Raw genomic sequence first — 14,921 nt, 5'->3', positions numbered from 1 at the left:
CCGAAACCGAGGATGAGGTAGGCCTGAGAAAGAAGAGGGCAAAAAATGGAAATAAACCAGTTTATTGTAGCCAATTAATACATGAATAGCTCAACCCGACATGTTTTGGAAAGCCACTCTCAACTCTTGTGCTGGATTGGGAATGTATCGTGCGTAAGCGGACGACTTCCAGCGCCCCAATTTCTTGATGACATGAGTAGGGATGTTGGCACTGGAGGCCGTGGATGCGGCTCCGATGCGAAAGGAGTGCCCTGAGTAGTTGGCTGCGTTGAGGCCCAGTTGTGTGAGGAATGACCTGACATGGGTCATGAAGGTGGTGGTGGTGAGTACCGAACCATGAAGTTGAAGTAGCGGTTGAGAGGGTAGAAACTTGTGATGCTGTCTGTAGGTGTCCAGAACCCTGACTGGACACCATTTGTTGTGCGTGGGGTAATATGAAATGTTGACGGGTGAGTGCTGACTATTCTTGGAGTGACGTAAGGTCAGGATGTAATGATCCAAGTGTTTCGTCAAGTGGGAGACAAGAAGACAAGGTGAGGCTTGGGTCGTGGAGGTTGTAGTGAATTCCCCGGGTCTCAGGAACCCGTAGAAGGCTAAGTAAATTGCTGTTTTGATGACGGAGTTGGTATCTGTTTCAAAAGGCGTGGCGTCCAGCAAGTCGGATAATGCTTTGAAGATATGACTGTTTATGGGTAGCCTCTGGGCTGGACATACGGGTTCCGTCTTCTGAATGCCTCTGAGTATGGTTTTGATCTGGTGCGAGGCCATGAAGCTGATGTTATTGGGATGCATGATTAGCATATGATGTTGAATGCCAGTGAGATATAGTTTGATGGTGTTGTATGACATTTTGAGTTTGAGGTGGCAGAAAGAAGCAAACCCCAAAAGAGACGTCATGACAAAAGGGTGCGTGATGTTGTGTTCCAACAGGAACCTGTTGAATAGTGTGAATGCTCTGTTGTATGTTCTATGTATGTTGTCTGACAGTGCTAAGCGGGACAAAGTCTGGCTATGCCGCATGATGACCTCTAATCCAGAATGAGCTGTTGAAATGATGGAGTGCTGGAGGCCGTGGGTGACGCTGATGGGAGAGCCTGATGAAATGCCTGAAATTTGAAGCGAGACAGATTGTCAGCTGCCGTATAGCACACCCCCGGGACATGGAAACAATGCAAGAAGAAATTATTGCAAGCGGCCAGCCAAGTAAGCCTTCACAGAAACCTCATGATTGTGAGGGATTTAGAACGACCTTTGTTGATGATCTGGCAGGTTGCTTGGTTGTCTGAGTAGCACCGGACCGACATGTTCGCCCATAAATGACCCCACGCCACGGCAGCCTCTACGATGGGATAGATCTCAAAAAGCGCTGAGGTAGTGGAGAATCCCTCCAAACCCCGGACCGCAGGAGGCCAGCTGCCCCACAGCCAATCGTTCCCAAATATGGCCGCAAAGCCTGTGGTAGATGCCGCATCTGACCAGATAGAGGGGGAAGAGTCCGACAGCTGAGGGAGAAACAAGCTCCTGCCATTCCAGGTGGACAGAAATCTCCTCCACATGCCCAGATCTGCCGCAGGGACAACCTGTGTGAGTCGTGTAGGAAAAAGGGGAAGAGGTGCAGAAGCCGTGATATGAATGAGTGACCCTGGGGTATGATGCGCATGGCAAAGTTCAGGGAGCCCAGCAGAGACTGTAGTTCTTTGCGGTTGCAGGTGCCGAGTTGAAGGTAGTCGTCTATGTGGGTGAGAATATCCTGGATCTTCCCGGATGGCAAACTGGCTTGCATTGAGGCTGAATCCAACTGGATACCCAGGAAGGTGATGATCGTGTCTGGCCCCTCTGTCTTCTTGGTGGAGAGGGGTACTCCAAGTTCCTTGAACAGCTTGATGGTGGCTCTGAGGCTAGAGGGGTGGGAAGTGTTTTCCTCCACCAGTAGAAAATCATCAAGGTAATGTAATACCATCGGGCACCTTGCTACATTCAAAAGCAACCAGCATAATGCTTCTGCAAATATGTCAAAGATGGCCGGGCTACTCTTGGAACCGAAAGTCAACCGGGAGAAAAAATAATAGTCTCCGGACCACTTGATGCCGTGAAGGTGCCACAGTGTAGGGTGAATTGGTAGCAATTTGAAGGCGTTGGCGATGTCGGTTTTGCTGAGCCATGCCCCAACCCCTGCTTGTATGATGGCGGTGATGGCTTGATCTATGGTGGTGTATTGCAGAGAGAATTCCTCAGAGGGAATGAGGGAGTTGAGACTGGGGTTGGCTGAGCCGTGTGGCGCCGATAGGTCGATGATGAGCCTCTGTTTCTGGGAAGATTTTCCAGTGACGATGCCAATGGGGTTGGTGCGCTATGTGGCGAATGGGGGGGTTTTGAAAGGTCCTAACACAAAGCCCTCCGTCACTTCTTGGGTTATGAGGGCGTCAATGGTGGTGGGGTTGTGTAGAGCGGATAGAAGATTGGGACATTCCAGGGTGCCAGTTGGCATGTACAGGATGCCCGTGTGGAAGCCTTCTGTCAGCCCTGAAACGAGGAAATCTGAGAGATGCCTGGATGGGTGTTGTGACATGAATGCGGTAAAAACTGGCATGTTGATGGTTGTTAGATACGGTTTTGCAAACATTTTTTTTGGGCACATGGACTTGGCATGTGCCTGGAAACATTTGGTACATATATGCAACAACTTACACCCGCTGTAATTGCAGGACCCCTCATTGAAATTGTTGCAAATCTGGGACTTGCCCAGAAACTTGATCGGCCGACCCAGCTTGTCCCGGGCTGACCTTTCCGAGACCCCGGAGGGACCGGCTGCTTGTGAGAGGGCCTGTCTGTCCGACGTGTTCGGGCAGAAATTGGTGGTGTGGGCCGTGGAGGAGCAGTATGCACAGGCTGGGGTCCTTAGGCCTGCGAAGTGGTGACAGAATATGACCGTGTCGATCCTTGCCCAGTTGGAGCGGACTCCGTACTGGGAGAAAGCCCCCGCCACTTTCGCCGAAAAAGACCTGTGATAGTCATAGAAAGCTGACCCTCCGTATTTGTTGCCTAGGTCCACCAGTTTGTGCATGTAGAGGTCGAATTCCTCCCTTCTGTTGGGGTAGACCGCACAGATGACCTCTCTATAGATCCCAAAAGCCAAAACAAATTCGGGAATAGTCAATTTCCTATTGAGACGGGCATCCCTGGACTTGACCACAACTGAAACCTCGTCATAGGCATAGGTTGTGTTCTCGACCACATCCTGGGAGGCAATCAGAAGGGAGGCCAGGTTTACATCCTTACCTTCCAGGATATCCCTTTTCAAGTGCTCCGGTATCATGTGCGCCGGGTTGACTTCCTGGTCCTCCAGGCTAACGGACGGCGTGATCACCGGCAATCCGGCCGGTGACGCCGCCGGTGGCGGACCTGCCAAGGAAAGGGTCATGGTGACCGATTCTAGCCTCTCCAACCTGGCGTTGACTGTAGACATGGATGTCATCAGAGAGGCCAGCATGGCATGGATGTCCCCGGTGCCGGACTGGCTAGGTCCTTCCCCTGCCTCCCCATTATCGGTTGACGTGCGCAGCAGCCGGAACAGCTCCGCTTTCCTCGCCGTGGCGGGGAAGGGAACATGCCGTCTCCTCAACTCCGTCGTAATGCGCGGAATTGTCCAGGATCTGATGGATGCTGGACTGGCTAGATCGTCTCTCTGGGTAGCAGTGACGGATCTAGCAGGGGTGCCAAGCAGGGAGAAGTTTTCTATCCCATCCAGAGACATACTAAAATAAAACAGTTGATTAGCTTGGGGAAACACAGGATCGTGCTGGCAAGCTAGCTAGGCCGGACGGCGAAAAAATTATACTTGCATGGTGACAGATGAGGCCCTGCTAATTGCCAAGCGGCTTGAGAGGCTCTACCTATGAGTTGGCGCGAGGGGTTAATGAGGCCACTTATGCAGTGGCAGGAGCGTTGGCCTCTCGGTGACTGTAAGACAGGACTAGGGGAGGGGAGTGACAGGTGAGGCCCTCTCTATGCAACACGCGAGGCGGCTTACTATCGAGTGACGCGATGGGCGGCTGCCTCTGAACGTTTGAGGCGGGGTGTCGGCCTCGCGGGACCACTAACTGATGGCGAAGCCAAGAGGGGGTAACCTAGTGGGATGATAGTGCCCCTGAAGCCAGCACGCTGACCCTAACGGGACCCTCCGAAAGGTAAGGAGAACCCTTGTTTATGTGCAGGTGAACGTACCTGGTAGCAAGAACTATTCTCCGGATACACGTGCAGTGCAAAATATGTTATAGCTTGACTGCCTAAAAAAGGGGGGGTAGACAGAAAGTAGTATGATGAATGTGAACTGTATTTTGCACATATAGCATGACCCAGGAGGATCATAATGGTTGCCTGCGAAATGCAAGCTTGCGCATGGTGTGAGAAATGAGGCCTGCGGCGTGTCCGTATGCCGATGTGGAACGTGTAAACGTGCGGGTGCTTGAAGTTAAAGATTTTGTATATATATATTTTTTTTTTTTTCATGCTATAAGCGGCGGGATACCAATTAACCCCCTTTTTTTTTCTTTTTTTTTTTTGGTGGGTTCCAGTTTGTGTTGGGGGGCTGCTGGGGTGATTTAATATGGAGGGGTTATTTTGGGGAGTGCTGGATGCCCCCCTGACTGTGCTGACTGTGCAGGTGGGGGCATGCTGTGAAAAACGCCCGACCCGGAGCTCCGCCGGCCAGGTTGAACCGGACCACCCGACGGCATACACTGATGGACGGCCGCCGGGACACCGCGCATGCGCCGACGTATCGCCGCGCATGCGCAGTACCCCGGCCGCGCGTGCGCAGACCAGGCACCGGGACGCGGCCGGCCGCCATCGACCGCGCGGCAGGAGGAGCGGTGGAACAGACGCCTGAAGCAGCGATGCGCCCAGCAATGTCGGTCATGGAGGGAGGGTGTGTGCCGTGTGCACCGCTACTGTGTGCTACTGGGCAGCCGTTACAACATAAAGCAAAAGAGGAGGGGGGGGGGCGGGCATGAATGTGAATGATTGTGAGGCGAAATGGAATGAACAGAAATGGGGGATTGCCCAGGAAACAACTGCCTGCTTGCCGCAGGGGTGTTGACCGGAGTAGTGGTACGGTGTAGACAAATTAATGCATGAACAAGGCATGACAGACATGAAATGCTGGTGACTTGTACGAGAAAACCGTGAAATTAGTGCAGCGTTTGGTGAAATGAAATGAACCGGTACAGGGGGCAACTGTGAGGCCCCGGCTGTACCGTATGGATGACTCACAGTTTAACGGGCAAACGCGACCCACAGTGAACCGAGTGAAGCTGGAAAAATAGAACAGAAATGCTCCAAATCCAGAAACTGATGGCAACGAAAAACTCCCAGAAATTCAGCAACTCGCAGGTAACTCTCCAGAAACTCCACAAGCGACTTCCTCTCTCAAAGCTCAGACCTCAGACGGTGCAGGAGCCAGGTAAGGGGGGTGCCCTAAATAGACTGGAGGCGGACCTCAGCCCCTCCCACAAATCCAGGCAATTTGCCTTAATACATATATATATCCTCTTATATGTACTTATTCTGACATACTGTATCTATTGATGAATATATCTTATTGATATACTGTTTATTTATTCTACTGCCTTCTAGTCCAGATATATATATATACTGTATATTCTTTTCTTCTCATTTTTCCCTCCAAACTTACTTGCCTCTGGCAAGTGCCACAGGAAGTGACCTCACAAGTCTAAGCCCACCTCTTCCTAAGCAATTTCCTATTTATATGTAAGTTTTTATGTGTATGTATGCTTGTATATCTTGCTCCTGGGGAAGGGGATTTATTTACTTCCCCGAAAGGTGCCGAGCTAATTTTTATTGGAATAAAGCAACCTTCTGATGCTACATCCAGTGAGGTCCCTGTTTTACCACTCTGGGATAAGAAATCAATTACATCTGTCAAGCGATCTCGGCGAGGGAGGTGAGGGTACGAGTGTATTGAGTTTATCTCGTACTCCCCTCCCTGGTAAAGTAAGTGGTTAATATATTGTTTCAAAACCTGTATCTACCTCACTCAGAAGTATGTCGTTTTTTATCTTCACTAACTAGCACACCTAGGATTGGCATTTCTTTGGCGCCCCCACACTTCATGTGCACTCTGTGTATATTCCTTTTCTAAGCTTCATCTTGCTCTACACCCCCTATACACAGCCTTGGGAAGTTTGCCTATTCCATTTGTATGATAAGAACTGTATCTATGAACTTCTGAGGTTGCCAGTAAATCGATTCCTCTATTACCTCCAAAATCAGCCCCATCAACACCTGATTTTCTATGGCATTATACTGTGCGTCCTCCACAAAGAGTGAGTCTCCAACAGGCAGGAGACCTCCCAAACCTAGGGTGTGCACCGAGGGGGGAAGGGTGCGTCTCTTCGTTCACTGCACATCCCAGGGAGTGAGGTCTGCCACCATCCGCGCCACCACTACCTCTCTTATCCTGCATAGCCCAGGGAGTGCGGACTGCCACCATCTGCGCCACCACTACCTCTCTTATCCTGCACAGCCCAGGGAGTGCGGACTGCCACCATCTGCGCCACCACTACCTCTCTTATCCTGCACAGCCCAGGGAGTGAGGATTGTCAACATCCGCGCCACCACTACCTCTCTTATCCTGCACAGCCCAGGGAGTGAGGACTGCCACCATCCGCGCCACCACTTCCTCTTTTATCCTGCACAGCCCAGGGAGTGAGGACTGCCACCATCCGCGCCACCACTACCTCTCTTATCCTGCACAGCCCAGGAAGTGAGGACTGCCACCATCCGCGCCACCACTACCACTCTTATCCTGCACAGCCCAGGGAGTGAGGACTGCCACCATCCACACCACCACTGCCACTCTTATCCTGCACAGCCCAGGGAGTGCGGACTGCCACCATCCGCGCCACCACTACCTCTCTTATCCTGCACAGCCCAGGGAGTGAGGACTGCCACCATCCGCGCCACTTCTACCTCTCTTATCCTGCACAGCCCAGGGAGTGAGGATTGTCAACATCCGCGCCACCACTACCTCTCTTATCCTGCACAGCCCAGGGAGTGAGGACTGCCACCATCCGCGCCACTTCTACCTCTCTTATCCTGCACAGCCCAGGGAGTGAGGACTGTCAACATTCGCACCACCGCTCGCTGCCACTCTTATCCTGCACAGCCCAGGGAGTGCGGACTGCCACCATCTGCGCCACCACCACTACCTCTCTTATCCTGCACAGCCCAGGGAGTGAGGACTGCCACCATTCGCGCCACTTCTACCTCTCTTATCCTGCACAGCCCAGGGAGTGAGGACTGTCAACATTCACGCCACCACTGCCACTCTTATCCTGCACAGCCCAGGGAGTGCGGACTGCCACCATCTGCACCACCACTACCTCTCTTATCCTGCACAGCCCAGGGAGTGAGGACTGCCACCATCTGCGCCACCACTACCTCTCTTATCCTGCACAGCCCATGGAGTGAGGACTGCCACCATCTGCGCCACCACTACCACTCTTATCCTGCACAGCCCAGGGAGTGTGGACTGCCACCACTACATCTCTTATCCTACACAGCCCAGGGAGTGTGGACTGCCACCATTCTTGCCACCACTACCACTCTTATCCTGCACAGCCCAGGAAGTGAGGACTGCAACCATCTGCGCCCCCATTACCTCTCTTATCCTGCACAGCCCAGGGAGTGAGGACTGCCATCATCTGCGCCACCACTACCACTCTTATCCTGCACAGCCCAGGGAGTGCGGACTGCCACCATCCGCGCCACCACTACATCTCTTATCCTGCACAGCCCAGGGAGTGGGGACTGCCACCATCTGCGCCACCACTACCTTTTTATTATCCTGCACAGCCCAGGGAGTGAGGACTGCCACCATCTGCGCCACCACTAGCTCTCTTATCCTGCACAGCCCAGGGAGTGAGGACTGCCACCATCCGTGCCACCACTACATCTCTTATCCTGCACAGCTCAGGGAGTGGGGACTGCCACCATCCGTGCCACCACTACCACTCTTATCCTGCACAGCACAGGAAGTGAGGACTGCCACCATCTGTGCCACCACTACCACTCTTATCCTGCACAGTCAGGAAGTGAGGACTGCCACCATCCATGCCACCACTACCACTCTTATCCTGCACAGCCCAGGAAGTGAGGACTGCCACCATCCATGTCACCACTACCTCTCTTATCCTGCACAGCCCGGGAAGTGATGACTGCCACCATTCGTGCCACCACTACCACTCTTATCCTGCACAGCCCAGGGAGTGAGGACTATCACCATCCGTGCCACCACTACCACCCTTATCCTGCACAGCCAAGGAAGTGAGGACTGACACTATCCTCGCAACCACTACCACTCTTATCCTGCACAGCCCAGGAAGTGAGGACTGCTGCAATGAGCAGGACTGTGGTACAGTTACACGGACACCAAATTATGCAGTGGGTCAGGATGGAGGTATAATAGTCTATTGTACGCTTCTGCACGCTTCTGCACGATTGTTCGTGACGCCAATTGCATCGTGCGCAGGGTACAACGCAGGGCCCTTTAAGGTGTTGTAACTCACGTACCAGGTTAGGAATGCCAGAGTGGTGTAATGTCTCTGTATGGTAGCGGTAATAGTGTCAATGGTGTCTCCTACCTGGGTACGGCTGGACTCCTGGATCCTGGCTCACTTGCAATAAAATGAGTGTGGTGCTAGTAGGAGTAATTGAGGGATTTGCAGCAGTAATTGAGATCCAGACCTTAGGTAAAATTCTAACAGGTCTTTACTAGTTGCAGCTTTCATCCAAGTGAGATACAGCATTAGTCTGAAGTCCCAGCAGGTATTGGCAATGTGTGGCAGGAATATGGCTTCTGCTCTATCATGTGCCTGGAGCTTTTGCAGGAAAGGGACGTCTGCTTAGTAGCTCTGTAATGTGGCAGGAATTTGGCTTCTGCACTTACTATCTTATGCTGTATTGGGGACTGAGTAGCTAAGGAGGAATTTGGCTTCTCCTGGGGTCTCTGGACGTTACTCACAGTTATTGTTGCAGGGTATGCTTCTTCCTGTAACTGGAGGTGGCTGCTTGCTTTCTCAGCTGAGGCTGCAAGGCTCAGGCTGGGGATGATGATTAATTGTCTCAGCCAAGACAAGATCCTGGCTTTGGATCCCTAGATCTGGGAGCTCCTAGCATGCACACACTACCCCTAGCAGAGGGTGGGTTACACTAACCTAACTTCCTTCTCTCCCCATGAGGCAGGATGTGGGAACATTCCACACCTCCTCACAGAGGGGGGGAGCTGAACTGGAATGTACTATTCCAGCTCAGAAACACTAAACTGGCTAAGTCCTTGCTGAACACATTGCTGCCACCTGCTGGTGAATATGGAAAATGACAACAATATACATTTACAAGGCTTAGAATGCACATATGTGAGAATATAATGTGAAATTACACAGGATGACAATGTTAATGCTCCTAACAGGTTATAGCAGGGTAAAAGAGCTTCGTAACACAACTCTGGGGTATTAGACTACCACCATCCATGCCACCACTACCACTCTTATCCTGCCACTATCCGCACCACCAGTCCACTACCACTCTTATTCCGCTCAGCCCAGGAACTGAGGACTGCCACCATCCGCGCCACCACTACCACTCTTATCCTCCCCTTCCCCCCCGGGCTCACTGCACATACAATGAAATATAATTTACAGTATAGTAGGCAAATACCACCATTCAGTACAAACAATTTCTAAATAGCACTGCTTTCAGTTAAGTTTAAAGAGGTATTCCGGTTGTAGCAAATTATCTCCTATCCACGGGATAGATCCTAGGGGTCTAATGGCTGGGACACCCACCAATCAGGAGAATAGAGACCCTTTACCCTGCGGGATGCCCCCATAATAAATGGAACAGCAGGTCTGGCAGTGTCACCACAGGAGACTTTCTTCCCTGTCATTGAAGCAAAGTTACGGAGGGCAAAAAGTTTTAGGCAATCCAATACCTGAGATCTAGATATCGAGCTGAAATCCTCTTCTTGTTTCATTAAGGCTAGGCTTCTGCCCTGCCACTTTCCCTTGCTTTACACTGCAGCTCTGCTTATTGGGATCAGCTGCTGTGTACAAGCCAAGCAGGAAGCCAGTACATGGAGACAGATAGGCAGAACTTTACACTATTCTGTATGGCTTTGCGGATATGACTCGGTCTTTCATAGTTTCGCTTTGTAACATGTTGTAGGAGGATTTGACTCATTTTTATGATATCGTGGTGTCCCGAAAAATCTTTATCAACTTTAGGCCACATTTGACTTTTGACACATTGAATTGATCATTCCCATATGAGCCGGATGCTAAAATGTCCCTCCACATGTCACGGTCCAGGAAGCTGAGCTATGAGACCCTGTTTGTTAGAATCAGCATACTATAGATCTGCTTTATCTGTCCTGGTCTCTGTCGTCAACATAGTAGAAACACAGTGGTCATCCATTATTTAAAGGGGTTGATCAAGAATGACAACTTATCACTTAGTTACGCCTCCACTCCATTCAAACTCTATGGGACTGCCCTCTGGTCCTCATACGTCATCTTCCGTTTTGACACAAATCATGTGGCCGCTGCAGCCAATCACAGGCCACAGTGGTGACGTTCCCCCCCCCCCCCCCATGGGCCATGTCACTGGGTTACGTGCAGGAAGTTGGAAGAAGATGAAAGTTCAAACAGGAAGTTGGAAGAAAGTTCAAACAGGAAGTTGGAAGAAAGTTCAAACAGGAAGTTGATTGAAGACCAGATGCAGGCAACAGCAGCTGGGGAGCTAAGGATCCTGAATCCAGCGGCTGGTAGAAGTTGTTTCCCTTCACAGGTCCGCCACCGTTGGGGATTGGTTGCCTATAAGGCCTCTCCAGGATGAACAACCCCTTTAACCTCCAACCCCTTTATCTTCCATAGAATTTAACAGGGAGTAGTAAGCACAGTTATCGCAGTTCTAGTGTCAGGACTCAACAAACATCTCCCCATATCTCAGCTTCCTAAGCCATTGTGAGACATGGGATAAAAACGCTAGATTTTCAATAGAAGTAGACCCTTATTAGAGACAACAATTAATGTGGTTGCCCAGGATTCCAAAGACTTGGCTGCTTTTTTTCCCCCCAAAACAGCGCCCCACCTGTCTATAGGTTGTGTCTGGAACTGCAGTCCGGCTCTATTAAAGTGAATGGGGCTGAGCTGTAATACCACACACAACATGAAATTCAAAAGAATCTATGAGGCTCGGTCATAGATATCAAGCTGGCTCAGCTGTTTCCATAAGGTGCCATGCTGTGTACTGCCTGTACCTAGGCGACTGCGCTTTTTGGTGCTGGCGTATGTGAACACAACTCTGCACTGTGCACGTTTGAAAAGTCCAGGGGAAAATACCTCTGTAATACACCAGGCGACCATTTTCAGACATTCTGTATCAATTCAGAGGTACATGGCAGTATAGTTTGGCACCTCAGATTTCATGCTTAGTGCCTTACTCCCACAGACTTTAATGGGCACATTTGCAGCCACCTCTCTGTCTGCACCTCCAGACGTCTTGGCAGACCCCCATTCTCCTGATAGGTGGGACATCCTGCTATCAGGCATTTGTGGCATGTTCTAGACTAGAATGTTTATTAGACATAGCAGGGCTGAATATGCCACACAGGAGGACAAGTTATTTCACCACAATGAGCCATAGTGCTGCCTCATCCTCCTCTCTGCTCTGCTTGTCAGGAATCATGATCCTGAATACAGGTGAATGTCTGTGGGAATGGAGATGATGAAGGAGACATGAGAAGAGGATGAACTGTGGCTAATGAGCAGCAGCACTTGTTTACAGTCTCCATTACCACAGTCCCACATTACCACAGCCTGTCCTGTCCGTCCTCTCTGTACTTCATGTCTCCTCATGAACTAAATTCCCCAGAGATTCAGCTAAAGTTCTTATCATCTGTATTCAGGATCATAATCCCTGACAAGTAGAGAGGAGGATGAAGATGAGGCAGCTCTTTACCTCAGTGTTGTAAAGTAACTTGTCCTCATGTGTGATCAGGACAGGTTTTGTGTGAACTAATGGGACAGCGGCCATTTTGTTTCCCCTGATGATTGCTCCCCAGACAAATCGAGCCATTATAAATAATGAAAGGTATTTGAGAATATATTTATAATAAAGTAATATTTAAGTATTTTCATTTTCTTAATTCCCGGAGAACCCCTTTAAGGCTACTTTCACACTAGCGTTGTTTTAATCCGGCGTTCAATTCCGACACCGGAACTGCCCGCTGGATCCGGAAAAACGTGTGAAAATGGATTACATTTGAATCCTGATCAGGATTTTGATCACAATAAAAAAATGCATTGGAAAAAACGGATCCGCCATTTATGGACTTTAACTTTTTTTTCACATTTTTCGGGTTTAACATGCAAAAGCCGGATCCGGTTTGACTGAACACACAGCGCTAATGCAAGTCAATGGGAAAAAGACCGGATCCGGCGTTCAGTCAAAGTGTTCAGGATTTTTGGCCAGATGTAAAAATACAACATGCTACGTTTTTCTGAAAAGCCTGATCAGTCAAAAAGACTGAACTGAAGACATCCTGATGCATCCTGAACAGATTGCTCTCCATTCAGAATGCATGGGGATAAAACTGATCAGTTCTTTTCCGGATTTGAGCCCCTAGGACGGAACTCAGCGCCGGAAAAGAAAAACGCTAGTGTGAAAGTACCCTAACTTGACAGCTCTGCTATAAAAATAAATCATCTCCTTGGGGCTACAGATGTAGCAGAGCCATAGTGGTTATTTAAATCTTTTGAATTCGAACCATCATCTTTACATGACATATCTAAAGACTTAACCGATCTGACTCTGCTACATCTGTAACCCAGAGGAGATGGATGTATTATACATTTATGGAGCTGTGCTGCTTAGTTTTATCTGAGGTGCCATAGAGCCACATATAACACATTGTGATATCACAGTGATACATGCCAAATGACAAACGCAGCACTGCTACATCTGCAAATCTCTCCAGTTTTAGGGCTCATGCACACAAACGTATTTCTTTCCGTGTCCGTTCTGTTTTTTTTGCGGACCGTATATGGAACCATTCATTTCAATAGGTCCGCAAAAAAAGCAGAAGTTACTCCATGTGCATTCCGTTTCCGTATGTCCGTTCCGCAAAAAAATAGAACATGTTCTATTATTGTCCGCATTATTAACAAGGATAGTACTGTTCTGTTAGGGGCCAGCTATTCCCTTCCGCAAAATACGGAATGCACACGGATGTCATCTGTATTTTTTGTTGATCCGTTTTTGCGGACTGCAAAATACATACGGTCATGTGCATTAAGCCTTAAAGGAACAAATAGTTGACAGTCAGGATGAAAGCAAAGAAGGACTTCTGGAGACACTTACCTCACCTGGTCACCCTCCCACTGCAGTGACCCCTAATGCAGCTCCTTACCAGTATCACAGGGCCCCTTCTGGATATGAATGGCTGGTGGAGAATTTTGCAGTCTTGCCCTTCTGTTCTCGGCCTTCAGGTGGCACAGGTTCCTGTAGGTCTTCCCATCACTTCCACAGACTGGTTCGCTGGTACTACAGACACAAACACCTATTCTTCTCCTGGCCGTGCCTCCTACGCCAGGTAATACACACTCCAGACCTTCTCCGCATGGGGATCCCCCACGATGACCACAGGACTCTCCCTCACTTGCCCCACATACCGGACAGCAACCGCATGAGTCTCTCACCTCCCCCGCCTGGCAGGGTGACTGTGGACGCGGGCATCGAGATAGCTCACACAACCGTGGGCAGTTAGATGCCTGACGACGGGAAATACGAGGGACGGCGGAGGTGCAGAGGGAGAAGAGACATATGGAGATCAGTGTCCATAGAGGAGACATCTTCTTAGGTGGATCTAACCTGTTGAGCTCACCTCATCCACCTAACACCCCGCTCTTGGATCCTACGTCTAAAGACCGGACTCATAAAATAGGTCCCTAGCCTGTAACCCAAAATCAAATTTTTGGACACCAATGGTGAATAGCTTTCGGATTTGACCTCAATCGTAGGGTCTCTGAAGCTTGAAGAGAAGACTTGATGGACCTATGTCTTTCTTCAACCTTCTATATATCTATGTACCTTGTCATATACTCCGATATTATCCAGCGGGAGGATGACATATACAATGATCCTATAGAGAATAGTATCCTATGTCCTCCCTTGGTCTTCTCTCTCCTCCAGTGCCCCCTTTTCCCTCCCAACTAGAGACAAACCAGCAATATCCAGTCATTCGTGACAAGCGCCCCTGTGTTCTGGTCCCGGGACATGTAATCTAGCAAAAGACCCAGCTCTGCAAATTGTCTCCTCTCCTCATAGCCAGCTATGTGAATTTAGCTGGAATCATTGGCTCAGCCCTCTGGTTAGGTGATGTTTTTTTTCCATTAAGTCCCACCTCAGAGTGAAGCCGGCCCCTAAATTCCTGCCTCCATCGTCCCATCTCTGCAGCATGGTGCTGCAAGTGTCTGGAGAGACCTAGGTGAATACAATGAGAACTTTGGGAAGATATTTACTACAGAATCTATGGAAAAATGATGATAAATGAGGAAAGGGAGTGCATTCAGTATACCAATGTCAGGCAGCTGCTGGCAAAGCAAAATAGTTAATGGTTTGCAGATGTGCACATGATGAGAATATGATTCTGACACTTTGCAAAGCACTAGTCAGATCACACATGGAGTATAGACATAGCAGAGCTTGAGGGAGATCAAAGGCAGGAATGGGTGGACTCTAGTACCAAGATTCCAAATGATCTAAATTGGTGTTTTTAAAGGGAGGCTGCTACCTTTCAGTTAACGATCTCGTACTTCCTTCTTGAGAAAAAGAACTTTGAA

The 14,921-nt window shown here is 49.6% G+C and overlaps 1 protein-coding gene across 1 annotated transcript in view; it reads right to left on the bottom strand.

Moving 5' to 3' along the window:
• HTRA4 (HtrA serine peptidase 4) overlaps window positions 1-14,345 on the bottom strand; it is a 43,388-nt gene extending 29,043 nt beyond the window's left edge. Inside the window, exon 1 of the mRNA XM_040414750.1 lies at window positions 13,490-14,345. Coding sequence (XP_040270684.1) covers window positions 13,490-13,931 — 442 coding nt within the window. The 5' untranslated portion in view covers window positions 13,932-14,345. The remainder of the gene's footprint in view (window positions 1-13,489) is intronic.
• Between the last annotated feature and the right edge of the window lie 576 nt (window positions 14,346-14,921).

This window comes from Bufo bufo, chromosome 1, assembly GCF_905171765.1.
Source record: "Bufo bufo chromosome 1, aBufBuf1.1, whole genome shotgun sequence".
NCBI classification, from domain to species: domain Eukaryota; kingdom Metazoa; phylum Chordata; class Amphibia; order Anura; family Bufonidae; genus Bufo; species Bufo bufo.
This window is presented reverse-complemented; position numbering and strand designations above follow the sequence as displayed.